The 27965-nt window shown below is 41.3% G+C and overlaps 2 protein-coding genes across 2 annotated transcripts in view; one reads left to right on the top strand and one right to left on the bottom strand.

Annotated features, from left to right (window-relative positions):
* Positions 1 to 27965, top strand: part of LOC149064506 (protein numb-like) — a 253792-nt gene that overhangs the window by 118693 nt on the left and 107134 nt on the right. The window lies entirely within an intron of this gene.
* On the bottom strand, positions 9808 to 10245 carry LOC149064507 (uncharacterized). Its single transcript, XM_089255340.1, has one exon. The coding sequence runs from the start codon at positions 10243 to 10245 to the stop codon at positions 9808 to 9810; it is 438 nt and encodes a 145-aa protein (XP_089111466.1).

The raw sequence follows: 27965 nt of genomic DNA, 5'->3' as shown, positions 1-27965 counted from the left end.
CCCAAAATCAAACCTGTAAACATGGGGCCCCCCGACTTGGAAGCTTGTTGGTCATCCCCCGGTGCGAGTGCCATGAAAAATTTTCATTTGTATTCGTTTTACCAACGAATAAAATCCAGGGCCCCAAAATGAAACCTGTAAACATGGGGGCCCCCGACTTGGAAGCTTGTCGGTCATCCCCCGGTGCGAGTGCCATGAAAAATTTTCATTTGTATTCGTTTTACGAACGAATAAAATCCAGGGCCCCCAAAATGAAACCTGTAAACATGGGGCCCCCGACTTGGAAGCTTGTCGGTCATCCCCCGGAGCGAGTGCCATGAAAAATTTCCATTTGTATTCGTTTTACCAACGAATAAAATCCAGGGCCCCCAACCAATTACCCGGGACGCCAATTCGCATACTTTTGGTGGGGCCCCAGACTGGCTTTATCTCGGGCTTCCGCTGTTGCGAATTCTACAACAGAAAAGAATGAGATTCGTCCAGGGCCCCAAAATGAAACCTGTAAACATGGGGCCCCCGACTTGGAAGCTTGTCGGTCATCCCCCGGTGCGAGTGCTATGAAAAATTTTCATTTGTATTCGTTTTACCAACAAATAAAATCCAGGGCACCCAAAATGAAACCTGTAAACATGGGGCCCCCGACTTGGAAGCTTGTCGGTCATCCCCCGGAGCGAGTGCCATGAAAAATTTCCATTTGTATTCGTTTTACCAACGAATAAAATCCAGGGGCCCCAAAATGAAACCTGTAAACATGGGGCCCCCGACTTGGAAGCTTGTCGGTCATCCCCCGGAGCGAGTGCCATGAAAAATTTTCATTTGTATTTGTTTTACCAACGAATAAAATCCAGGGCCCCCAAAATGAAACCTGTAAACATGGGGCCCCCGACTTGGAAGCTTGTCTGTCATCCCCCGGAGCGAGTGCCATGAAAAATTTTCATTTGTATTCGTTTTACCAACGAATAAAATCCAGGGCCCCCAAAATGAAACCTGTAAACATGGGGCCCCCGACTTGGAAGCTTGTCGGTCATCCCCCGGAGCGAGTGCCATGAAAAATTTCCATTTGTATTTGTTTTACCAACGAATAAAATCCAGGGCCCCCAACCAATTACCCAGGACACCAATTCGCATACTTTTGGTGGGGCCCCAGACTGGCTTTATCTCGGGCTTCCGCTGTTGCGAATTCTACAACAGAAAAGAATGAGATTCGCCCAGGGCCCCAAAATGAAACCTGTAAACATGGGGCCCCCGACTTGGAAGCTTGTCGGTCATCCCCCGGTGCGAGTGCTATGAAAAATTTTCATTTGTATTCGTTTTACCAACAAATAAAATCCAGGGCACCCAAAATGAAACCTGTAAACATGGGCCCCCGACTTGGAAGCTTGTCGGCCATCCCACGGAGCGAGTACCATGAAAAATTTTCATTTGTATTCGTTTTACCAACGAATAAAATCCAGGACCCCCCAACCAATTACCCGGGACACCAATTCGCATACTTTTGGTGGGGCCCCAGACTGGATATATCTTTTGCTTCCGCTATCGAAATTTTTCAACGTTAAAGCAGCAAGAAAACAATGAGATCCATCAAGGGCCCCTGGAAATGAAAACTTTTTACTTATACGTGAAATCTTCCCCGGGTACCCCGACCCTGTGTTGGGAGCACTGCTGTTGTGTGTGTATATTATACATATATATACCTCTCGGCATGGACCTCCCCCCCCACAAAGGAAGGGCTGACAGGGGCCACAACGATTCTTATCACTTTTTGATTTTTCACACTATAAATTAATCACAGAGGGGCCCCTGAAAAGCTGGTTTGGGGGCTCGAAATCTAAATTCCAGCCTAAGGGCTCTGCTGTAGGATGTAGGAGCCTCTTGGTACATGCACATAACATGGTCCCGATGGGTCAAATGGGTCCCGATATGTGAATATCGTTCCCAATATCGATATATGATATATAATATCATATCGATATATGAATATGAATGTACGATATATGAATATGAATGTACGATATATGAATCGAACCCACTTTCGTAACAGATTTCCGTCACTCAAAAATTTCACCCACTTCCGTCACTCGGTTGCTTAGCAACAGGCCGTTTTCGAGTTTGTTTGTGATTTTATATTATAGAATAGATATATATTGTGGTTTTTTTTTCTCTTTTTTTTTCTTAATAAACTATTTTCAAATATAAAATATCCATCGGAGCGAGTCATCTCGCTTAATACCTTATTGGCGAGCAAATGGGTTTGATAACTTGCGGACTAGAAGCCAGCATCAGTTTTATTGGGTTGAGTTCACTCTCTCCGGTGGATTTGATAAAAATATACAAAATATAATTATTTTTTGGGGGAATATATACAATTAGGGATCACCCGTGCCATCTCGCTTAGCACGGCGACGTGACCGCAGAAAAATTGCTACCTCAGGGAGTCCCACGTATAGAGGGGTGAGCGCACCAACCTCTCCATGAGTATAAAAACAAGCCTGCTGTTCGTAATCGGCAATAAATTGTAGGTCCCGGTCTAATTATCCCTCGATTGCAGAAAATGACCGTGGTGCGACAAAAATGATCAAATGATAAATGACGTATTTGAGGTCTTCACATTATTTGGATACTTCCCCCCCCCCCCCAATTGGAAGTATGCTTCTAGAATCAACAGTTCGCGAAGCTATTCCAGGAAAAAGGGATTTTCCGATGCACCCTGTATAGTCAGTCTGCGTATAGCGAAAGAAAGCTTTTTCATAAAATTCAGTTCCTAGATGATACGTTTCAGTTATTTTAACACTTTTCAAATTTTATTAAGAAACTTTACTCACACAGAGTTCAAAAAACTTTGTTAGTATTTACCAAACTTCTTACTTGATAATTCACAATACAATGGAATATGGTTTTAAAATGTTCTATCATTAGTGATCTCGTATTAACCGAGTTTAACTGTATAGAACTCGACTCTATTTCAAAACTAGAATAGTTCCTTTAGAGAAAACGCTGATCGTTCACTGTTACCCACCCATTCGTGTTTACAAGAAAATACAACTTTCTTTTGGAAAGAAGAAAAGTTGAGAACAGTTTTGCAAATCATTGTTGATGGACGCTTTTTGTATTTCTTAGAATCTTTCGACGGCTGCTTTCGTCGTCAAAGTCCCGATAATAGGTAATAATGTGTGACGGGGAGAAAAACAATGCCCTTCTATGAAATTAGATACATAAAACGATAGCCGTTACGCGTAATATTCATGGAAATCGACGGCGAAGGCGTGAACGAAAACACGATAAGAATCTTTCTAACCGCGTAAACCGTGCACGTAATTTTGGCAGCTTCGTCTTTCAACTCTCACATGTATAAAGAATTCTTTTGTTTTTCTCCTTCAACATACTTTGTATTTTTAACGTCCGTCTGCTGCAATTATTCTGTCATTTGTTGCTTCATTGTGTTCGGGAGAGACGATAAAAAGCGCGTATTAACGCAGTAACAACGTTTTTTTTGTTTTTTTTTTCTTTTGGCTATCCATTCCAGAAACTCGTGAACGGTCATTAACACTTATTATTAATCGAATTAAGTATTCCTTTTTTTTCTCGCTCGAGGGGATGCATAACACCTGTCGGCCACATGGTTTCGGATTTTCCGAGTTTGTTCAGATCTAATTACTCATGTAGAATCCGCTATTTTGTTGTCGAGAGTTAATGAGATCTCTTTTTTTTTTAATAAGCGAAAGTGCTTTCTTTTATTTTATCATTTTGTTTGCTTAACCAGAAACAGTTTTCGAATTCGTTCGAAGGTAATTGTTTTTCTCCATTGCAGGAATTCAACTCTCTACCTGTCATAGATTCTCGAACAATTACTTCTCGATTAAGTGGTAATAAATTATTTTAATGACCCTTGTGCGTGTTCCCTTGGGAGTTCTCATTGACGAGCGACTTAGGTTTTCTGAACATTGTTCAGCGGTGGTCAAAAAATCGAATAGAATGCTTGGTCTCATTTTCAAAAAGGTCTCTTCGCGTTCTCCTAAAGTCATTCTTCCGCTTTTTCGAGGATTAGTTCGTCCTGGACTGGAGTATGCTGTAAGGTTTTGGAGACCATACCTACAGAGGGACATAGAATTTGTTGAAGGGGTGCAGAGAAGAGCTACGCGTGTCCTTATTGGCACACAGGGCTTGAGTTATGAAGAGAGACTTCATTTTTTGAATATGTTTACATTGGATGAACGCAGGTGTCGAGGAGATATGATCGAAGTGTTCAAAATTTTCAATGGGATGGATAGGATGGACCATGAACTTTTAGTACACCGCCAATCGACTGCTTTTACAAGGGGACACCAGTATCGATTGGTGAGGGACAATGCAAGGTTATGGTGTCGCAGGGAATTTTTCTCTAATAGGGTTGTTAATAAATGGAATAGCTTACCCCCCGGAGGTAGTAAATTGTAACACAATTGACACGTTTAAAAAGAAATACGATAAACATGTTGGGGTAAATCGAGAAGCTATCCATTCTTAGAATAAGACAACCATAAGTATTCTATATGGGCATTGTATGATATTTATCACGTGTATATATTGTTTATAATTTTTGTTAATTGCATTTTTATTGGGTTGCTATATTTTTTAAATATATGACATCCACATTTGTTATGGGATTCTTTTTCTCAGCCACCTCGTTGGGCATTTTGCCTGTTGTGGTGTTGTATTTGTATTTGTATAATGTTATCTTCATTTCTATAAAAAAATTTACTTCAAATAATTATTTAATTAAAATTGTCAAACTATATCGAATGCTCGCAACAGCATTTCTCAAACTACAGTTGAACAACGATTTAACGCTACCATTTATTTCGGGGAATTCTGGTGCTATAACGAGTTTGGCGTTGTATCGAATCGCGTTTAACACGTATATAGCCTTGAAATGGAAAATTTGTTCACTAAAAATTCTGGCTCAAATAACAAGTTTGGTGCGACATCGAGGAGGGAGGAGGTAGGGTCATGTTCACGATCTTGTGGCGTGATTTTCAGGATGTATCTAAGGTAACTAGCACTGCATATTCCGCTGAACGAGCCATCAATAAATAAAGGGACAATTCAAGATGCAATTAACAAATTATGAATTTATTGAAATATGAGAGGGAAACGGTACACGAGCAGGGCCGGGCTTAGGAATTTCGCGGCCCGGTTCGCTCCCCAACTTTTCGAGTTACGAACATAAATCTTATAGGGGAGAAAGTTATTTGAAAAAAATTTAATTACACTTATTTTTTTATTATTTCAGGAACGCGTTGAGATCGTAATCAATAGAGCCCGGAAGTTTAGGCACTAAAAAAGGCATTTTTTATTGAAAAGAAGGGAAAATAACTAAAAACTTAGGTATTAAGGGTCCAAAAACTAGCTTAAAAATTGATTGTACTCAATCCGTCTATTGCTTTAATTAGAGTTTATAATAACTTCATTATTATCCGAGTGATATTGATTGCAAGCCGTAACTGGGGGGGGGGGAGCAGAAGGGTCAACTGCCCCGGGAGGAAAGATTTAGGGGGGGCGGCAATTTTAGGTGGAACAAAGAACACCGTTATAAAATTATCAAATTTTAAAGTTGTGGGAGCGGCAAAAATCCTAGTTACGGCCTTGCATAATAAAGTATTTGATGTCTCTCAGGTCAATTCCAGGACCACCATTAACACACGCGGAGCCCAAAGAGAAAATGATTTGTGGGGCTTCTTCGAGTTGCGAATAATTCTCGTTTGTTTGTTGTATTATTTGGAATAATTATTTTTTTTATATTCCCACATATGCGGGGGACTCCTCCAAGCACGGGGGCCCTGTGTGACACATCTATCGCACACCTCTGAGGGCCTCTGGTCAATTTAATCGAATACCAAAATATATGTAAAATAAATAGCCATGGTTGTTTGCAGTGCATGTGGTGCTAAAAGAAAATCAAAAGAACATGGACCCCAGAGCTCTGTCTTCTCCTACTTCGCCTTGGGTGAGTCATGACGTCAACTGATGACTTCTTGGAACGATCATCTGTAGCTATGCATACACAATGCAGTCCAATGCCGGAGTCGAACATATAATGTGAAGCATGCGGAGAAGCAAAAATTTCTCATTTTCCTCTGCTTTTGTAGCATAGGGCTGCGTTCATTTGAAACACCACGTCTAACACCCATTGCACCCACAAGGGTGGGGCTGACTGGGCTCCAGCCGGGAACCCGAGACGATTCTTACGACTTTTTTGTTTTTTCATGCGATAAATTCACTACTTTGGCGCCTGTGAAACATCTGACGAGGAGGCCCGCCAAATATCCTAGCCTGGGGACGCTGCTGCAGGATGTGGGGGTTGGGGGGGCATATGCTGACACCATCCGGTCAAAGTAAAGTTAACTCATGCAACACCAAGTTCCCTCTTTCAGTTCACTTTGGCTGCAGTTATAGTGGAGCGAATAGGTTAAGCGGTATGGGAGTTACGACTAGGAAGACAAAAATACATAGGGGTGGAGGAAGAGACGTACGCACATAGTCATAATAGAAGAAGAAAACGATATAGAAAATTGCCGCCGGAGGGGTTACGAAATGTAATAATGTAATGGTGTGATGATGATGACACGTACGTAGAAGAGGGAAAAAAGGGAAAACGGACCAATCAGCAGATAGCAAACATGTTTGTTTGACTCCCGCACCTCGTTGAGTAGTCTCTTTCTATTCTTTGTCTCGCTCCTCGAGTATGTAAAACAAACAATACAATTGTTTTCGTCGCTAGTCGCTATTATGCCACTCCAGCACCTGGTGGTCACCTCACTATGTGTTCCATCGCATTTAAATAGAGCTGAAACGGGGCTGGTTGTTTTGAGGTACTTTCTGATGAAAATTAATACCAAGAGGTGGTGTGTGGGTGGGTGCTCAATGCTCAAAATGTCCAAGCTTTGCATATTATGGCCTCTGAAATGCACCAATAAATTTAAAACTATGGTAAAATAGGCATTTAAGGCAGAAAAAAATCCAAAAAGGCGTTTTTATAGGAAGGCTTGAAAATGGGCAAAAAACGCATTTAAGGCATTTTGAACATCCGGGCTCTAGTAATCAAACACAACCCATTGAGAGGAAATTGCATTTCAATTAATTTGGCAAAATTTATAAATGATTAATAATAATTAGCGTGGTCCACCTGCTTCGGTTCGAATCATATTGAACAGGCATACATTTCTGACGTACTTTTAAAGTGTTCCATCATATTTATCAAATAAATGTTGCAATTCGATACAAAGCCTAGCGGGGGGGGGGGGGGGAATTTGAGGGTCTGCTCTCCCCCCCCCCTTCCCCGAAATGTGAGAAAATGACCGAAAAAGGGGAAAAGGATGGCCAAATCTATTGTTCGATCACTTTGGTCCCCCCCGAAATGAAAGTGGTTCCCCCTCCGAACTAAATTTCTGGCTACGGGCCTGATTCGACATCTTGGATCATTTTTCGAATCTATTGTTGCTGTTTTTGTTTAATTAATGTCAATTAACAGAAGTAAAGAACTCAAGTACTGGAATTCACACAAATAAAGAAAAACATTTTTAAACACGTTAGAACAGTATTTGAAAATGTAGGTTAATGTAAAATTATACTACAGTATATTCTGCTTAATATACCCACTTCGAAAGTTTTCTCGCTTAGTACGATTTATTTTCGTAATCCTAACTTTTATTAACACTTATTGAAGTTTCCCATTTAAAGCGTTTTCTCTCCTGCAACGTTTTTCATGATGATTTTTTGGAAAACGCTGTAAGTGGGAATCAATGTATATGAGCTCTTCAATGCTATTACTTGTTTAAAAACAAGAGTTTCTTGCCACAAATAAAATTAAAGATTGCAATCTCAAAATTTGAATATTCAAATTCGAATATTAACAATACTAGTTGCAAAAAGCCTAAACTCATGGGTGGAGATACGGGAGGGGGGGGGGCATGACGGGGTAATGCTCGCTCTCCCCCCCTCCCAGTGCCAGTGACGGAGCCAACTGATCTAATGTATATGGATATATACAAATTGGTGTCATCATCATGACACGAACCGCCGTTCGTGCCTATCTCCGCCTATGCCTGAACCTCAGATAAAATTTTTAATTTAATAGTAGGCAAACACATTGTATTATCGGAAAATGAACTACCTGGGTTGTAAGCAACGTAGCCTACATCCTAAATTTTCGGACCTTTGTGCTGTTAAATGTTTTTATGCATGGACTCTATTCATGAGACAAAATGTCTCTTTTGTTGGTGCTGTACTAGGGGAATAATTAGATTGAGAAAAAAAATCAGAGAAGAAATAAAAATTTTTTTCGGAAGTTCAGTAGTAAAAATTGTCAAAATTTAGAATTTACACATTGCATATCCATCTTCCGGAATATATGAGAGAATAATTCAGATGGGGTGTTTATAGCTGGGAACTGCTAAAAAGTTTTCAAGTCTCCTTAGGGAAACATCTCGACATGACAGTTGAGAGGTTCTGAGGAAGGTATGCAATTAACACTCCGGAGGAGTGTCGAAGTTGCCTCGCTACGGGGCTCACAGTCATCATTTAGAGATGTTCATACTACAAACCAGATGGTAACTCCAACGAAAGGGGAGGTTTTCAAGAGGAAAAATTACTAGATTTCTTTTGTGGTGCCCCTTTTTGTTTGATGCCCTAAGCATGTGTTTTTCCTTGGTTAATATAGCCCTGTTATTCTTTAAGGCAGAAAGAAAGGCCAGACTTTTTTTTCAGGGGTAAAGAATGCGACCCTCCATCTCCATACACTCTTTTCCCCTTTAAAATAAGCTAATGCCATACTCGGTTACTCGACCAAGTCTCCACTGCAAGGGTGGTAGACGATCTTCTTTCACTAGAACGAGATCACCCCGAGTGATTTTGCTTGGGTTTCAATCACTTCCTTCTATGCTGTAGCTGGGTAAGATACTCAGTTCTCCAACGATTCCAGAAATGTTGCCGAAGGCGCTCAACCAACTGCCAACGGGTGAGACGATTGAATTTTGTTTGTGTGAAGTCTGGCTCGGGCAATGCTGTCAATGGACCACCTATGAGAAAGTGACTGGGCGTGAGAGCAGACACGTCGTTTAGATCATTTGAAAGTTCACAAAGAGGATAAGAATTGAGGCATACCTCAATCTGTGACAACAAGGTATACAGCTCTTCGAATGTTAGCTGTATGCTAGTATTTCTCACTTTTCTTCGTTGTGTAATTTTGGGACGCTTCGCGTACATTTATTCCGTCTGGTAACTGTGCATCATGCGACCATTGTATTCATACCCCCACACATTATTCTATTATTCTGATAAACTGGGTAGTGCGTGGCGCTTCCCCCGGCTGTTTGTGTGCTCATATAGTTTGTAAGTGGATTGTTTTTCATATATTTTCATGAAGAGGTGTAGTGTTGGATATTTGAGGTGCGACGGACCTGCGTGTGGGTTCTTCCCATGTGTGGCCACTGATTTTCTGTTCCTTCCGCAGGTGTGGTATCTCGGTGTAGTATTTTTGTACAGTATGTCACGCACTTCCCCCCCCCCCTTTCCGGTGGTGCCAGGTGTAATTTCATGCATACCCAATTTTGTAAGCAATGTACATTTCTTCCCAGCAGCCCTTGCTTTTAACTGTACGCGTGTATTTTTCGATACGATACTTTGATTTTTCGCACCACCTTGACTCTTCCTGCCCCTATCATACTCTTTTTACCCCGGCGGTGACCTATCGGTTAGAAATTCTTCGGACTGGGTCGCCGTTTCGGTTAGTAAGTAAGCTAGCTGTATGCTGGAAGTGATTCGCCTGAGATGTTATTTCACGGCTTTCACTCCAGCTTCCCAAAGACCTCCCATGTGTGGAGGAAATACTGGAGGATTGAAATGCCTGTTTACTCCGACATCGGTGAGATGGCTGAAAACACGTTCGTTATGAGTGCGAGACGAAAAGAGACGAGCAAACTCCCTTAGCACCTTGTCAGCTTTCACGAAGTTAGTACTACAGCCACTGTATATGTCACTCGAGGAAAGCCGAGTTTCATAGTGGCGATGAATGACCTCTGTTGACAAGTCACTCACAACTTCACAGGGCATAGCTTTGGTTGAGAAGCATACGAAAAGTGTTAGGTATGCCTTGCACGGTTTTGCTCGAGATGCTTTCGACATCCTGATGATGAAATGTCCTGCATAATCGACAGCACAGTGAAGAAATGCACGAAATGGTGTTACTGTTGCAGCCGGTAGATCGCCCATGGTTTGAGGATCTGTAGCACCACGATAGCGAACACAGGTTATGCATTTTCTTACAAATTGCCGGATGACACTTCTTCCAGAAACAATCCAGAATTACTGTTGGATGCAAGACTGGAGAAGTTGAGGTTCAGCATGCAAATGCATTGTATGATAATACTGGATAATCAACTGAGTGAAATGATGCTCGTTTGGAAAAAGGATCGGATGTCGGTGACTTCCCATCCAATATGCATGTCGCAATTTTCCGCCCACCCTGATAATCCCATCATCGCAGATGAATGGATTCAATCGAAGAATATTGCAGTTTGAAGGTAGAGTTCCTGATTTTCTCAACGAAGACAATTCTGATTTGAATTCTACTTCTTGAACTCTCCTGGCCCATATACATGTTTCAACTCTTGAGTGGTAAGAAACCTTGTGCTCCTTTCAGGTGCAGCGAGTTTGCAGTTGTCTACGAATCTGAAGGCATACGCTGTGACTCGCTGAAGAGAAGTAAGGGAGGAAAACCTGTCAATAATTTCCATGTCGTGCAATACAAACAAACACAGATTGGTTACTAGAAATATTTTTCTTCTCCTCAGTCAAAACTTCATCCACGGAGCTGCACAACACGGGTTTGTCTGCTAGCTGACCTGGCTTAGAAAGGAACTCTGGACCATACCATCATTGGGGAAATGCCTTCAATTTGTTGGCTGGCATTCCTCGTGACGCACAATCAGCGAGATTGTTGGTTCCATCAATGTGATTCCAATGACCCCCAGGGAGGAGCTCATGAATTTTTGTCACTCGATGAGCCACAAATGTCTTCCACCGGCTTGGATGTGAAGAGAGCCAGGCTAGAACTATTACAGAGTCAGTCCAGAACCATATGTTTGTGTTGACTAGTAGTGCATTGTATGTAAACTTGATGAGTCTTGCAAGTAGCACTGCTCCACGAAGTTCAAGTCGAGGCAAGGTTGTTGGCCTCACAGGGGCCACTCGTGTCTTTGCTGTTACTAGTTGAACCTTCGCAACCCTTTCACTGGAAACTGTTCGAATGTACACAACAGCGGTGTACGCCTTTTCTGATGCATCACTGCAACCGTGAATTTCCAAAATGTGTGGAGAGATTTGCATCATATATCTTGGAATTCGAATGTCCTCCACTTGCTTGAAGTCTTGATAAAATGCTATCCATCGGTTGTGAATGTTTTCTGGAAATTTCTCATCCCAAGATAGTTCAGCTTTCCATTTTGAACTGAAAACAAATACATCATCCTTTGGCTTCCATAAAATGCCCAAAGTTTGATGTCAGTCTCTATTTCGAACGTAGTACTTGTTGCACGAAAATCATTCGGTAGAGATACAAGAACGTCTTCATTTGATGCCCACTTTTTTTATGACGAATCCACCGTTTTGAAGAAGTTTAATGATTTCCTGCTGAATATGAATAGCTTCCTCGACGGAATCTGCTCCAGTGAGCAAATCATCCACATAACAATCCTGCTTGTCTATGTCAGAAGCTCTGGAAAACTCATATTTTTCATCCTCAGCCAACTGTTGCAGGAACTTGGTAGCTAAGTAAGGTGCTGATGCAGTTCCGTATGTCGCAGTCAGCAATTGATACTCCTTGATGAGTATGTCTCGCGATTATCTCCACAAGATTGTTTGGTACTTCGTTTCATCCGGATGAATAAGGATCTGACGATACATTTTGACAATGTCTGCTGTCATTGCGACCTTGTGAATTCGGAAGCGGAGAAGAAGTGTGGCAATCGTCTTGCAAAATGACGATTGATGATTTTGCTGAAGCATCAAAAACCACACGAAACTTGGCTTGATTCTCTGGCTTCATAACTGCGTGGTGAGGTGGGTAGTATTTATCTTGATTGTCACTTGTCACTTCCAGCTGTTTCATGTGTCGCGTAGTCTCATACTGTTGCATGAACTCACGGTACTTTCTCTGAGCTTCTGTGGTTGGTGTCTCTCCAACGCCTTTCATTCTGTAGAAATCGTGTCTCAGCTACGTCTCTAGATGATAATTTTCCTTCGATATTCTTGAAAGGAAGCCTGACGATGAGTCTTCCCGATGAATTACGTGTGTGAGTTGTGTCGAAGTGTTCTTCATATGCTTGCTCTTCGGCTGTCAACAATGAAGTTTGTGGGACTTCCTCTAATTCCCAGAACTTATTGAGATCGAAGCTTGTACTTTGTACGAGAAGTGTTGTTGAAACAGGTCTCGGTATGTCTGTGGTATGTACCTTCCCCGAGATGATCCAGCCGAACACTGTCTCGAGAACACACTGGTATCTCTATAAATTTTCTACCAGCATGCCCCAGGTCTTTGATCAAATACTTATATTTCTTCGTTGAGAGTGAGCTGTGGGACATGTTCTGGGTAGGAGAAGAAGGTATCTGTGAATCAAATAATTCATTTCTAAAGACATGTTTTATCCAAAAAAAAAGGTTCATTTACTTTCAATGTCTACTAGTAGGAAAAGCTTGCAAAGAAGCTCATTAGCACTGAGAATTTAACGTATGGAATTCCGTACGTGTAATAAATCTAAAACAAATATACAGTTGATCGCGCTTATGACGTTTTTCCACTTAATACAACTTATTTCCGTGGTCTATAATAACAATAAGTAATTCACATTAAGATTTCTCGTTTAAAGTGTTTTCGTGTTTACAATGTTTTATATAACGATTTTTTGAAAAAAAGTTATGAGCAGGATCCACTTTAATTAACAGTTGGAGGGGCACACACATTTATATATTTACTAATAAATAAATATAAATTCCCTTCTGATTGATTTTACATTTCGTTAAAAAGTTCTTGGCACTTTCAATATCTTCTGATCAAATTTAAGCAAATTCGATTCTCTCTCCTCTCTCAGACACCTACGTTCTGATTCCCTATTCATATATATACTTTGGTTTTCGTGGTAAAATTATTTTATTTCCTCTCCCTGATGGTCCACCACTCTGATCTGTCGCCATTTGACTGCCACATATTTTCACACCTGAATATGGGAGCTATGTCAGATTTGTGTTGGAGAAACTTAACAGTGTGTTTATGTGTGTGTGCCCAGCACTTGGCCCCGCATGCTTGTGCCGCCCCCCCCCCCGAAAAATTTTGTCACCTCCCTTGAGAAAAGATTATGGTGTATTTTTTCAGTAAAAAAAAAAAAGAAACCCCTTTCGGGAAGAAAAGAAATGTTGAATGCCCTCCCCCCCCCCCCCATGAGAAAATCCTGCATACGATACGGCATTTGTATATGCAGTAAAACATCGCTACAACGATAATCGACTATAAATACATCTACAATGATATTTTTTTCAAATCTTGTTTGGAATTGCCTGGCTTAATGTTAAACTCTCGGTACAACGACATCATCTACTATGATAAACTCCTCTATAACACGATATTTTTAGATTTTTGAAATCGCTACAACAATATTTTTTATATTTCATTCAAAATCGTTTTGAATTTAATTTAAACTTTCCACTTGCTCTCGTTCTTCTGAAGGCGTCTGATAACATCAATATTTTGCACTAAATGATCACCAAAAGCTAAAGTTATTTGTATTGCTGCACTCTGTGTACGACACAAAAGCGCTATGCGGTAAGCTTCTTTACAGGGACAATACACATCTAAGTGAATTTTATAAATAAACTAATCAATTACAATTTTTTATAACGAATAAATACATAAAAGCACATTTTCCGATGATATTAACAATGCCGATATAGAAAAAATCACAACAATAGCATAAATTTGATCACACGTGAAGATAATGTTACCTCTTCAATCCATCTACCACAATATTTTTTTTTTGGTATATTTTCTGTAGAATATTGTTATATCGAGGTTTCACTGTATATTTAAACTAAATAATAAAATATAATTGTGTGTGTGTAATACATATTATTACATTTCGAGATATGATTATGTGATTACATTATGTCTAGCGTCGTATCTAGCGCCGCAACTAGATACTTTCTCAAACGGGGCCAAGCACATTTTGGCACACCCATGTAATGTAGAAGAAGCAGTTATAAAGGGTGAATTTGATGGTACCTTCTAGTTCCGAGCCCGGGACACTAGACTCGCCTGTCCCACCCCACCCCCTTGGTTGCGACCCTGCATATATCCTCCAAACTGGCAATGCAAACTCAAAATTTGAAAACCTTAAAACCACATTTTTAGCCTATTACCATTGTGCAATCATAGGTTCCAAAGCCCGATTTTTACCAAAAGCAAAAATTTTTCTTGGGGGAAAGTGCCTCTTCCCTGCCCCCCGAAAATCAAAAATTAAAAAAAAATTGTAGATAATTAAAATATTGGAATAAAATAATTTATTTTATACTGTTAATTTAACCCTTTTCGCTCGAGAGGTGACTCTCGGTCACCACTTGATTTTATGCGGTAACTCGAGAGGTGGCTCTCGGTCACCACTCGGTTTGACGTGATAATTCGAGCCGTAGCGATGCTTATTTAGGTTTGGTTTGGGCAATATCGCTTCATGAGTGTATTCAACAATACATGCGTATAAAACAACTGCCAATCTTAACACGATTTAATCTTAAACACGATTTTTAGATTTATTGTTATATATGCGTCTTCGGTTAGTTCGAACTCGAAAGTCATGGCAATAGGAATATCATTTTCAAAGTTACGGAGCCCAATAGGCATGGAATACGATGAAGGAATCAGTTCAAGTGAAGATGAGTTCAATTTTTCGTTGATGAGGAACGAAATTACGTCTATGCATAGACTACTTGATGATAGAAAGGAGAAAAGCAGTGATGAAGTAAGAGGTGTAAAAAGGCAAAAAATCAGGGTAATAGATAGTGAATGTGAAAGCGACAGTGATTCCGAAGAAGAGACAGAAAATTCAGAATGGATAACGTGCACAGAATCCGAAGAAATACCGCAAAGAATACCATTTGTATCCGGGGAAAGAGCCGCAGGACCACAAGTATCTTCACACATAAAAGAACCATTCGATTTTTTTGATATTTATTTGAAATATAAAGATATATAAAATGTTAAAATATAAAAGTTTTAAACGTTAAATTGTGTGTGAAATCATTTTAAGTTATCTGTAAGAAATTCACCAAATATGCGGAAAATCGTCTCGAGTTGCTGATTCGCCTGAGCGAAAAAGGCCTCGAGTGCAAAGGGTTAAGATTGTTTTTGAGCGTTAGTGACCCAAACTTTCTGTGAAGAATTAGATCCTTGTGCCCCTCCAAAAGCTGATTTTGTGTACACACACGTGATTTTCGCGATGCGAAACTGTGGCTACCACATAGCAAGCAGATAGATGACAAAATTATGGATATTCAAGGTAGTTTTTAGATTCTTTTTTTTTTCCACGATCTCGGGAAATTTTTACAATTTGAACGGATTGGAACGGGCATTCCAATCCTTTACGATTAAAAAAAATGCGCATTTGCAATATTGTAGGAACAAAGTGAATTTCCGCCATGTAGACGCTGTCTTTGAATGCCGGCAGATAGCCGCGAAAGTACCGTAATTTCCTGTATGTAACCGGAAGGGAGAAAATCCGCAGGGGAATTAAAAACTCAAAAATTTGACAACTACATGGCCCCCTTATTCAGTGAAGCAACTAGATATCCCTCATCTTATTTGTCAACAACCCGCGTGTATATTAATACAGTACAGTGTACAAAGTAGTAAAACCAGTTTTTCAAGTTCGCGCGATAATGATACATGGTAAAAAGAAGGAATAAAAAAAGAAAGGGGAAAAAAATTGGAGGTTTTTCTCTTTTTTTTCTTAGAACTAGGAAAGAACGCGTCCCGTCCAGGAGGACACGTGAACAAAATTTTTACGCGTCCTTTTCCGAAGTTCTGGGTATTTGACGCGTTATTGCGCGTCAATGGCATTTCTGGGAGATAGCAGTCATTCTGAGGATTCATTACAGTGGAAGTGTTTTCCACTTGTCCAGCCATTTTGGGGAACTAAAAACTACAGAATAACGTGAATTACCATTAAATACAAATGTCAATAGCATTATTGTATATTCATATTAATATACAATAACATTATTGTATATTCATATTAATATACAATAACATTATTGTATATTCATATTAATATACAATAACATTATTGTATATTGATATTAATATACAATAACATTATTGTATATTGATATTAATATACAATAACATTATTGTATATTGATATTAATATACAATAACATTATTGTATATTGATATTAATATACAATAACATTATTGTATATTGATATTAATATCAGTATACAAAGCCGTCGAGCATTTCCATCACTATCTCTACGGTCGAAAATTTCTCCTTCGCACGGATCACGCCTCCTTGAGCTGGCTGTTGAACTTCAAGAACCCTGAGGGTCAAGTCGCTCGATGGATAAAACGGTTGCAGGAATACGATATGGCGTGCTGTACCGCAAATGGGAGTCGGAGGACGGGAAAACGTTCAGATAGCAACTCATCCCACCAAGAGCCCGTGTGAAAGACGCTTTGAAAGAGTTGCACGGAAGCCCGACCGGTGGACATTTCGGCATCACCAAGACGCTCCAGAAGGTCCGTGAACGGTTCTATTGGGACAAGTCCAGGACAGATGTAGAAAAATGGTGCAAGAATTGCAACGACTGCGCCTCTCGCAAAGGACCTCCAAAGCGCACCCGAGCCCGCCTCCAACGTTGGTGCGCCGTTCGAGAGAATCGCCTTGGACCGTTACCCAGAACCCACAATGGTCACAAGCGCATACTGGTGATCATGGACTATTTCACCAAGTGGCCGGAAGCATATCCCGTTCCTGATCAAGAAGCAGTGATGCTGGCTGAAAATCTGGTGCGAAATTGGGTGTCTCGATTCGGAGTTCCCATGTTGATCCATTCCGACCAGGAAAGCAACTTCACTTCAGCTGTTTTCGGCGGCATGTGCAAGCTTCTAGGAATGGAGAAGACGCAGACAACTCCGCTCCACCCGGAATCCGATGGGATGGTCGAGAGATTCAACAGAACCATCTCTCGCTCTTCGTGTCGAAGAACCAACAGGATTGGGACGCAAAGTTACCGCTTTTCCTGCTGGCCTACTGAACTGTCGTCCACGAGAGCACTGGATTTTCACCAGCGCAGATGTTGATGGGACGAGATGTTCGGCTGCCTGCTGACCTGCTGTTTGGGTGACCGCCAGATGCTTCTGTTCCACCAGAAGAATATGTCCAGGAACTCCAGGAGCGCCTCGAGGACATGCATCGAATCGCCAGAGACAGGATCAACATCGGCTCCGAAAAGATGAAGAACCGCTACGATGCGAAGGCCACGTCTCATGACTTCAAGGAAGGGGACCTCGTCTGGCTCTGGAACCCAAAGCGACGAAAAGGACTATGCCCGAAACTTCAAACGTCATGGGAAGGACCGTACAGAGTCGTGAAGAGACTGAACGACGTCGTAGCCCGGATCCAGAAAACGCCATCCTCGAAGTGCAAGGTGATCCACTTGAACAGACTGGCCTCTTACCGCAGTGACAACCCGCCGATTTAAGGACTGAATTCTCGGGACGAACAAGTCTAATAGAGGGGTAATGCTACGACCTGTAGGCGATAGGTGGCGCGATTTGTTCGATGGCTCTCAGAAATATCGAAATCGGTTGATGCCGGTTTCGGTTTATCGGAAAGAGATGCTATTGGTGAGAACATTCTAAAAAGTCCCACCCCTCCAGACATTGTTTCAACCCCTTCGTACGGTGGCACCGCCGACTAGGAAACTGTTAAATAGAATTTTGTGGAATGTTCTATTTCTTGAAGTTTCTATCCGGGTTATAAATACCATGGCGCTCACAAGATGGCAGGCTCAAAGAGACTCGAACAGAGAGATTCGATGAAAAGTCATTTGTGATTGAACGTTGAGAGATCGTTGTTAGCTCTTGGATTAGCTTGTAAATACGTGTAAATTGCTGTTCTGTAAATAGATCTGTGTTTGTCCGTCGAACCGCTCCTTTTGCAAACTCGAAGTCTTGTGGAAAATTATCCGGAACAATATATTTGTTAAATTAAGGTCCATTATTACATTTTCTGCTTGCGGTTTCTTGTAACATATTTTAATATGTGAATCTCGTACCTAAATGCTTACATAAAAAAAGGATATGCAGCAATATTTTTGGAATGCCTAAACTAACCTTGAAATAAAATTTTAACCTGAAAGCAACACATTTTCTTCGAAAACAAACAATTTTCCCCAAAAAAACCCGGGTTTTTTAGGCTAAACCCCCCCCCCCCGGAGGGGGAAATGGGTATCTACCCGGGGAGCAAATTTGACAACCCGGCTTTGAAGAAATGTTTGTTTGCTGCAAATTCTATATTATTTTGTGCAACACAAAAGCATTAATCAGTTCAGTCGATTCGTTGTCACCTGCAGAGCAATTCCGAATCACATGTGATGATCCCAAGCAGTTGAAACGAAGTCGATGCTTTTCTATCTGAAACACTCTGGTCGAGGAATTTCTAACATCTAAAGATGGTTCTGTCGTTTGATGTTTGTGTGTCTTAGACATTGTACACACCTTTTTGACACAACAGATTATTTCATCATATTAAATTTATTCCGCTTAAAATATAGAAATATTTACACCGTGACATTGACAACTAGGAGAGCATAACTGCGTGTGTGTTTTCTAGCTCTCTCTATCTTCTCTCTGCCCAGTCTGAATGGGCGACCGCCACATCACTCCCCTCCCAGTACAGTGCTTCATCACTGTGCGAACCTTACTGGTGGTTTCGATTTTCGACCGGACCTAGTAGTTGTTGGTACTGTCGTGGGAGGTGCATCGCCAATGTCCTGTAACAAATATGCTGGTTTGATTCGGTCGATGGATATGGCTTTTTTTACGTTGTTGACCAGAACTTTGAAAACTTTTTCTGATCTCTCCAGCACAGGATATGGTCCTTTATATGGCTGGCTGAGAGAGTTGGTCTTTGGTTGTTGTACGAACACATGTGTGCATTTGTCCAACTGTTGTGACACGAAAATAGATTTATGACCATGATGCACGGGAGGTTGAGGACGCAATGCAGCCATTGTTAACCTCAGTTGAGAGATGAAATCCTCACTGGCAATAGATGGTGCATTTGTGACGCTGAAAAATTCTCCCGGCAGTTTTAGAGCCGTTCCGTAGGTAAGCTCTGCTGGTGAAGATTGTAAGTCCAGCTTGATTGAAGTGCGCAGTCCTAGAAGTACCGTTGGAAGGATGTTCATCCAATTTCGTGAATCTAGGCACTTCATTGCTGTTTTCAATGGCCTATGGAACGACTCAATCATGCCATTTGATTGAGGATGATACGGCGTGGTTTTAAGATGTTGGCAGCCCAACAGGTGAGCCAAACTTTTGAATAGTGCCGACTCGAACTGCCGACCACGATCCGTAGTGATCCGAGCCGGACAACCAAAACGAGCTATCCAGTTCGCAAACAGTTCTCTGGCCACTGTTTCTGCTTGGATGTCTTTTATGGGGATGACCTCAGGCCATCTTGTGAATCGATCGATGATCGTCAGTAGGTATGGGAAACCATTTGAAGGTGGCAAAGGTCCTACTATGTCTATGTGAATGTGTTGGAAACGTTCATCTGGCAATTCAAAGCCTGCCAATGGACTGGATACATGTCGATGAACTTTAGATTTTTGGCACTGGACACAGGTTTGTGCCCATAGGCGACAGTCGCGCTGAAGGCCAGGCAACAAATCGTTGCTTAATTAACTGAACTGTATGTTTGATGCCTGGATGTGAGAGACCATGGACCGCATCGAACACTGCCCGACGATGTGGATGAGGAACGAAAGGTCGAATCGTCCCTGTAGAAGTGTCACAGAAGAGAGTAGCTGTGGTGTTAGGCAGAGACAGTTTCTTTAGCTGTAAGGATGTGGATGATGATGATGATAGTGTTTGAGTTAAATCATCGTTCTCTAGTTGATCTGCGGCCATCTGGTTGTAATTGATGGTGGATGGACACTGGATTGCAGATATTCTTGACATGCAGTCAGCTGGTATGTTTGCACTGCCCTTGATGTGTCTGATATCTGTGCTGAATTGTCCAATGTAGTCTAGCTGCCTTTGTTGTCGAGGTGATCCCGAATCTTGTTTCTTGGAGAAAGCGAATTCCAATGGTTTATGATCTGTATATATGGTGAATGGACGTGTCTCTAGCATTTGCCGAAAGTGCTTGATGGATTCATATATTGCCAATAGTTCTCGATCGTAGGCTGAATAATTACGCTGCGCTGGTGAAAGATTCTTTGAGAAGAAGGCTAATGGTTGCAAACCCTTAGAAGTAGTTTGATGCAAAGCTGCCCCGATGGCGAAGTCGGACGCATCGACCATGAGTGCTAGTGTTGCATCAGGATTCGGATGTGCAAGTAGACACACATCGGCGAGAGTTTGCTTGCATTGTTGGAAAGCTGCAGCTAGTGATGTGGACCAAGTTATTGGCACTTTATCTTCTTATTTCCGGCTCCCTTCAACAGTTCGTGTAGCGGTGCTTGAATATGGGCTGCTTTAGGCACGAAACGTCGATAAAAATTGACGATTCCCAGGAACTGCCGCAACTCTTTGACCGTTTGCGGTTGCTTGTAGTTGAGGATTTCAGACACTTTTTCATTTAGTGGCTTGATACCCTCAGATGATACTTCGTATCCCAGGAACGGAATTTCTGACTGGCCGAATTTGCATTTGGCCACATTGACAGCAAGTCCATATTTTTGAAGCCTGTCGAACACAAGACGTAGGTGTTCTTTGTGCTCCTCTATGTTTGCACTGGCGATCAACAAGTCGTCGATATAGGCGAAGCAGAAGTCCAGCCCTCTGAGCACTTCATGTATAAATCGCTGAAAAGACTGTGCTGCTACACACAGACCAAAGGGAAGGTATGGGAATTCAAAAAGACCGAAAGGTGTTATTATGGCAGTTTTCTTTACATCATCTGGATTAACTGGTATATGATGATAGGCTCTAATTATATCCAGTTTTGAGAAAATGTTTTTACCATAAAGATTTTGGGAAAAATCTTCAATATGAGGAATTGGGTACCTATCCATCTGAGTAATTCGGTTGAGAGCTCTGTAATCCCCTGTTGGTCGCCAATCGGTAGTACCTTTGGGGACCATATGTAAGGGACTAGCCCAATTGCTTTTTGAAGGACGACAGATGCCCTGTTCAAGCATGTAATTAAATTCTTCCTTAGCAGCTTGGAGCTGTTGTGGATGCATCCGTCTAGCTTTCGCAAAAACGGGAGGACCATTTGTGGGAATGAAATGCAGAGTGTCATGTTTGACATCAGCGAGCCTATAATTTGGTTTCGTTATTTCGGGAAATCCTTCCAAAATAGCATGAAATTCGGTCTCCTGAGAAATGGTTTTAATATCATAGTTTGAACAAGAAAGAATTTTTCCCTGTTTTGAAATATTAGTCAATGGGTCTATCAATTTCCGATTTTTGATATCAACTACTAAGCCAAAATGGCGAAGAAAATCGGCACCGATGATGGGTCTGTTGACATCTGCGACGGTGAACAGCCACTTGAATGAACGTCTGAGATCAAAATTTATATTCAACAATTTTGTACCATACGTTTGAATTTTCGTGTTGTTTGCTGCTACTAATTGATAGGAAAGAGCTTTTCGTTTCTCGGAAGGAGATGGAGGTATGACGCAAATATCCGATCCGCTATCAATTAAAAATTTCAAATTGGATGCGCGATCGAAAATGAAAAGGCGGCTACTATTGTTAGGCCTTGCGATGTCCGCCGCGTCGACCGAAGGCTTAATTAGTTTCCCTCAAACGTGCACGGTTTTGTGCATTTTTGTGCTTTTGCCTGAAATTTTCTACGATAAAAACAAATTCCGTTGTCTTTCTTATTCTGACTGTCGCGTTTTCGCTGCGAAGCGATAGATCGTCGTCTACGATAATATCCACCTCTTGAGCGGCTGTGGCCACGGCTAAGACGCTCGAGCTTTTCTGCCAGGTCAGCTATTTGTTGCTCGAGACGCGAAGTGTGACTGGATTCAGTTGCGCAGATTGCTGTCTGGCTTGTGGCAGCAACCTCTATAATTTTATCTGAGATCACGGCTAACTGAGGCAAAGTATCTGAACTGACAGCTAGGATTGTCTGAATGTTAGGAGGGAGGCGACTCAGCCAAATGTTTTTGATGAAATCTTCAGTCACTTTATCCCCCCCTAGTTCCTTCATTCTTCTGAGAAGATATGAGGGTTTGGAGTCCCCCAACTCAATATCCTGCAAAAGAGTTTTTATTTTCTGATTTTCTGTTAAATCGAATTCGCCAATTAACCTATCCTTAAGAACAGTGAATGGATTCTCCGTTGGAGGTTGGAAAACCAAATCTGAAATATGTGTCAGAGTTTGAGAACCCAAAGCTGCCACAACATAATTGAATTTTGTTCTTTCATTCGTAATTCGAGAAATTTGGAAATTTGCTTCAATTTGAGCAAAATATAATCGTGGATTATTTGACCAAAAAGGGGGAATTTTCATCGCAACTGTAGCGATGGTTCCTTCCGGCTCTTCGTCTGCCATACTGATGGTCGGGGAAAAGGGGAGAGAGGAATACTACGCACAAATGATAGAGAGGGGCGAACGGAATAATAATGAAAAAAAAAAGAAAAGGGAGAAAAACAAGGCAATAAATTTCGTGGGTGGTTGGAAACTACAAAGGGGCCTTTTAAGGGAAATGAGACTTACCCATCTGGCCTGTGGAAGCAGCTATGTCGTATTATATGCATAGGCGTTGCCGACGAAAAATGTTGCGTGTTTCATCAACTGGTCACCAATTCTGTCGTTTGATGTTTGTGTGTCTTAGACATTGTACACACCTTTTTGACACAACAGATTATTTCATCATATTAAATTTATTCCGCTTAAAATATAGAAATATTTACACCGTGACATTGACAACTAGGAGAGCATAACTGCGTGTGTGTTTTCTAGCTCTCTCTATCTTCTCTCTGCCCAGTCTGCATTGGCGACCGGCACACGTTATTGGCGACCGCCACAATGGGATAGTTTCCTTTGCAAATCACACGTGCTAGAAACAACATCATTTATCAACACTGATTTTCGTGATTCGAATGAATTCGTCGGGTGACCTTGCATCTTCGACTTGGCTGAACCTGATGATTTGCTAGCGTTTACAGCTGCAAGAGTGCGAGCTCGATTGTTGATGAATTCCCGCCATTCGCTAAAAGTGAAAAGTTTCTTATCCCCCTGCGAATGAAGAGACCATTGGCGCAGATTCCGGATCCAGCTTCTTGGACAGGAAGTAGATCAGGATACTGTCCCAATGTTGCACCGGTTGCTAGAGCGATTGGAGAGCTTTCAAGCACTGATTTGTCGTATCTAGAAGCCAGCGTAGCCATGTTGCTGACTCATGTGTGATGTTTGGTTGCGAAAACAGCTTGTCCATACTTGCCTGAACAATCTCAGTTTCGTTGTTGAACCGATCGTACAAAAGCGCCCATGCTTTGCCGTAATTGCTCCCTGCGAGCGGGATCGCGTGAATTACTTGAGCAGCGTTTCCCTTGACACATAGTTTCAAATATTGTAGCTTTTGAATGTCACTTAAACTTTTGTTTTGATCGATGGTCGTTGTGAACATATCGCGAAATGGCAACCAATCGTTAAGTTCGCCACTGAACGAAGGTAGTTCAATTTTCGGTAAGCGCACGGAACTAGCTTCTGAATTTACAGTACCTGATTGTTTCGTCGATCCCGATGCCTGGGCCATGCTGAAGCGAAGATCGTCGATCCGACTCGCAAAATTCCGCTTCGTGGGCTTCCAGATGTTCATCCGTTGACAAGTTGACGATTTCATTGTGCAAGGCGTTGAGCTCCGTCCACAGTGCTCTGGCTTAATCTCGGTAGATTTCCTGCTGATACCGTGGGCAGGCTCGTCATTTAGGGGGCATGGCTATTGAAAATACACTAAAAATGATACATATATGTATACAAATATATACGGGGTGATTATAAAAAAACTATCCCGACATATGGGCCCCTAACTATCATACCATTCACAGAAACTGAAATTTTGGCATAAGGTAATTTGAGGTATGCGCTCAAGAATGATATGGAAAACAACAGTGTCACTCTAACAGTTACGGTTACAGTGAGAAAATTTCGAAAATATCAAATGGCAACACCGAGTTTTTTGTATTGGAATGCGATCTCCATTGTGAAAAACCCTAAATAGCGTTGGAATGGCACCTGTAGCACGAAAATCCCCGGAGCTAGGCAAGGAAAAAGTAAAAAGGACTTTGCCGTGCACCAGAGCATTAATGTTCGTTTCATTCGTCACACCGTTTCTTCGGCTGAGATCCCAGCCTGATTAGTCCTCCACAAGGTCATGTGGAAAATTTGTGAAACACAATAGAATGCTTTATTTTATGCTGCTTCTCTGTCCTCATTGATTGTCCTCACTTTTAACCTATCTACCGCCGGTGATTTTCATGCTACAGTTGCCGTTCGAATGCTATTTAGGGTTTTTCACAATAGAAATCACATTCCAATACAAAAAACGGTGTTGCCATTTGGTATTTTCGAAATTTTCTCACTGTAACCGTAACTGTTAGAGTGACACTGTTGTGTTCCATATCATTCTTGAGCGCATACATCAAAATACCTTATGCCAAAATTTCATTCAGTTTCTGTGAATGGTATGATAGTTGGGGGCCCATATGTCGGGATAGTTTTTTTATAATCACCCTGTATATATATACATTGAGTACACGTGCTTTGCCCCCCCCCCCCCGGAAAAGTTGAAATGACGGTCCTGAGACCGGTGACATCGCTGTTGAGCTTCGGCTTGATGTTGCAAAGCCTCGCGATCTTGCCTTTCACCGAACTTCGTTTCTTTACCAAAGATTCCATCTGAAGACCGTTGTCGCTGGCTGCGTTTCTCTTCCCGGATTTCGGCACCATAAATGTTCACAATCTTGTGGAGTGATTTTCAGGATGGTCTAAGATAACTAGCACTGCATATTCCGCTGAACGAACCATCAATAAATAAAGGGACAATTCAAGATACAATTAACAAATTATATTTATTGAAATACGGGAGGGAAACGATACACGAGCAGCATTGCTGTCAGTTTGGTCGCTGAGATGATACTGAGTTGCGCGCGCAGCCACCCAAGGTAACTCACGAAGGCTCGCCAACGGTATGCTGCTGCCATCTAGTGGCGTCAACAGGTCACGACCATAGGCCTACGAAGAATTTTTTCAAGGGGGTTTCAACTCTTTCTTCTTCTCAAGGGGGGTATTACGTTTTTTCGTGCAAAAATAACACTATAATCTCGGCTTGGGGGGAGGGGGGGGGGTTTAAAACCCAACCCCCCCCCCCCCCTTTGCGTACGCTAATGGTCACGACCTCCTAAGTTACACAGGTGATCGAACACATGTTATCTAGGTTCTAGGGGATCGTGGTAGGGTGCGACTGTAATTTACCCCACATCGCCATTCGATCGAAATTTTTTTCTTACCGCTTCTCTCTCGGCTACGCTATCTTATAAGATCCCATGTTCTTAATACAGCTTCTACCGTTCATCGTAACGCCCCCAAAGTGCCCACTTTATGAAACACTGGTCTACAAGCTGCAGAATGACGTCAATGTCATTTACTAACTACCATTATTATTATTTTTTACATATGTTACATAGGATGTACAGGGTGTCCACTCTAATCGTTGTCCAATGGCTATTTCCTGAATCACCGGTGGTTTTAAAGGCAACTTTCAATTAGAAAAAAAATTTCAAATGATGTCACCCATCATCTTAAATGCCGTTCAAATGTCAAAAAAAAAAAAAAAAGTTACGGAAGTTAAATTTTTTCATACGGTCCTCTAACTTCCAATTGCAAAGTTGTTTCCTTGTCTCTCCTGAAACCAACCAAAAAAATTTACATGTTTCCAAGTGCTGCGATATTCGTCGAGATATTTGAATTCAAAAACAAGGAAAATGGGGAAGACCAGCATAAATGAGGAGAAGGAGCGTTGTCCGCTAGTTTATGCGCATATATATATATATATATATATATATATACTAGCTACAATACCCGGCGCTGCCCGGGTTTTCTTCAATGAGGCTTTTTGGATCATGCGATATCTCCCTCTTTCTTTGAGGGACATGCAAACCGTGTCTAAGTTAACCAATATGGCGACGTCCTGCGCGACTCATGAAAGAAACAAATCTAAATTTAAAGAAACGTAGAAATGAATAGTCCCCCCCCCCTTTTTTTTATGGGTGTTAGGTATTTCGATTCCCTCCCCCTGAACTTCAAGTTATCTATTTCTGCCTGTTTGAGCTTCCAAAAATGCTTAATTAAAGCTGTGGAATTTTTTCGATGCACTTTACGGGGCCCAAAACTAATTTTAAAAACATCCTTAACTATATGAATTTATGCAAATAAATATCAAAAGACAATACGGAGAACTTAATTTTCATGCTTGAGAAGATATAAATAAAAAGTTGAAATCAATATTATTACATGGATATCAAACTCAAAAGTAGATCCGGCAAATTATTCATATTTTTAATTTTCTGGGCTTCGTATCTCCAAGTGAAATCAATATTTCAAAAATCGAGAATTCAATTTAATTGTTAAAATTATTGATGTGGCAGGAAACCCCCCCCCCCCACCACTAAATTTCCGTATTTATGCAGTTAAATCGGCAATTTTAATAGTGATTTCTATGAGGATCACCCTTTTCCTGACCCTCAAAGCGATGATGGTGATGATTATGACATCTATTCAAAAAGCCTCATTACTGAGAGTATTGAAAATGTGGCAAACCATTATAAAGGCATAAAATATTATACATAACTGACAGCATTAAAGAAGTGACAAACCATTGTAAAGACATAAACACGTCTGAAACTCATCGCTAGGGAACCACGGTAACCAATGTAAACGTTCGGAAAGTGATTGTTGAGGCCCAAAAACCATTGTTGCCGGACAGTTTTTTGCCCATTTGGGGCATTTGCCCTGGTCTGACGAAATTTTAAAGTAGCCTATCGTTCAAGTCGGGTCCCATTTGGTATATATGCAAAATTTGGCGACGATCGATCGAAAATTGTAGATTTGTATAGAGAACATACACACACACACAGACACACACACAGAAAATCAATTTTATATATATATATATATATATCTTCCCCATATATATATTTGATGATTGGGTTGCAACAATATCATCAAGTCCGGCTTTGCGAGTACGGTTGCACATATGGAAGTGTGCACCACCCTTTAAAAAAATGTATTTTCCAGAGCAATCACTCCAGTTCTTCCATAATTATCATTTTAGACATGTATTTTCAACTAATATACAGTCCACGCCGCTAAATGTGATTACATTGAGCTTTGGGGCTTCCGATAGCAATAATCGAATGGTAACTACATCCGAAAAAGTCCCGTTCGCAAATACGGTGACCATACACACCGTTTGGTTGAACGGGACATATGGTAAATGGACTTTTGTAAAGCAGGACAACCGTTTTTCTTTCCTACATAATCGGCTGCAAAATGTTCGATTGTCAATTTTTTTCTATTCTAAAACGGGGCCTCTTCCCCCCCCCCCCCCCCCAAAGCTGAAATTTAGCATTATTTGTTGACCAGTCATTGCGAGGTGTTAGAATGAAATTGTCTGATGTACTTACAACTTTTAACCGA

This window comes from Pholcus phalangioides, unplaced genomic scaffold, assembly GCF_987345545.1.
Source record: "Pholcus phalangioides strain wild (caught in Gottingen) unplaced genomic scaffold, Ppha-v1.0 ptg000042l_1, whole genome shotgun sequence".
Taxonomy (NCBI): Eukaryota; Metazoa; Arthropoda; class Arachnida; order Araneae; family Pholcidae; genus Pholcus; species Pholcus phalangioides.
This window is presented reverse-complemented; position numbering and strand designations above follow the sequence as displayed.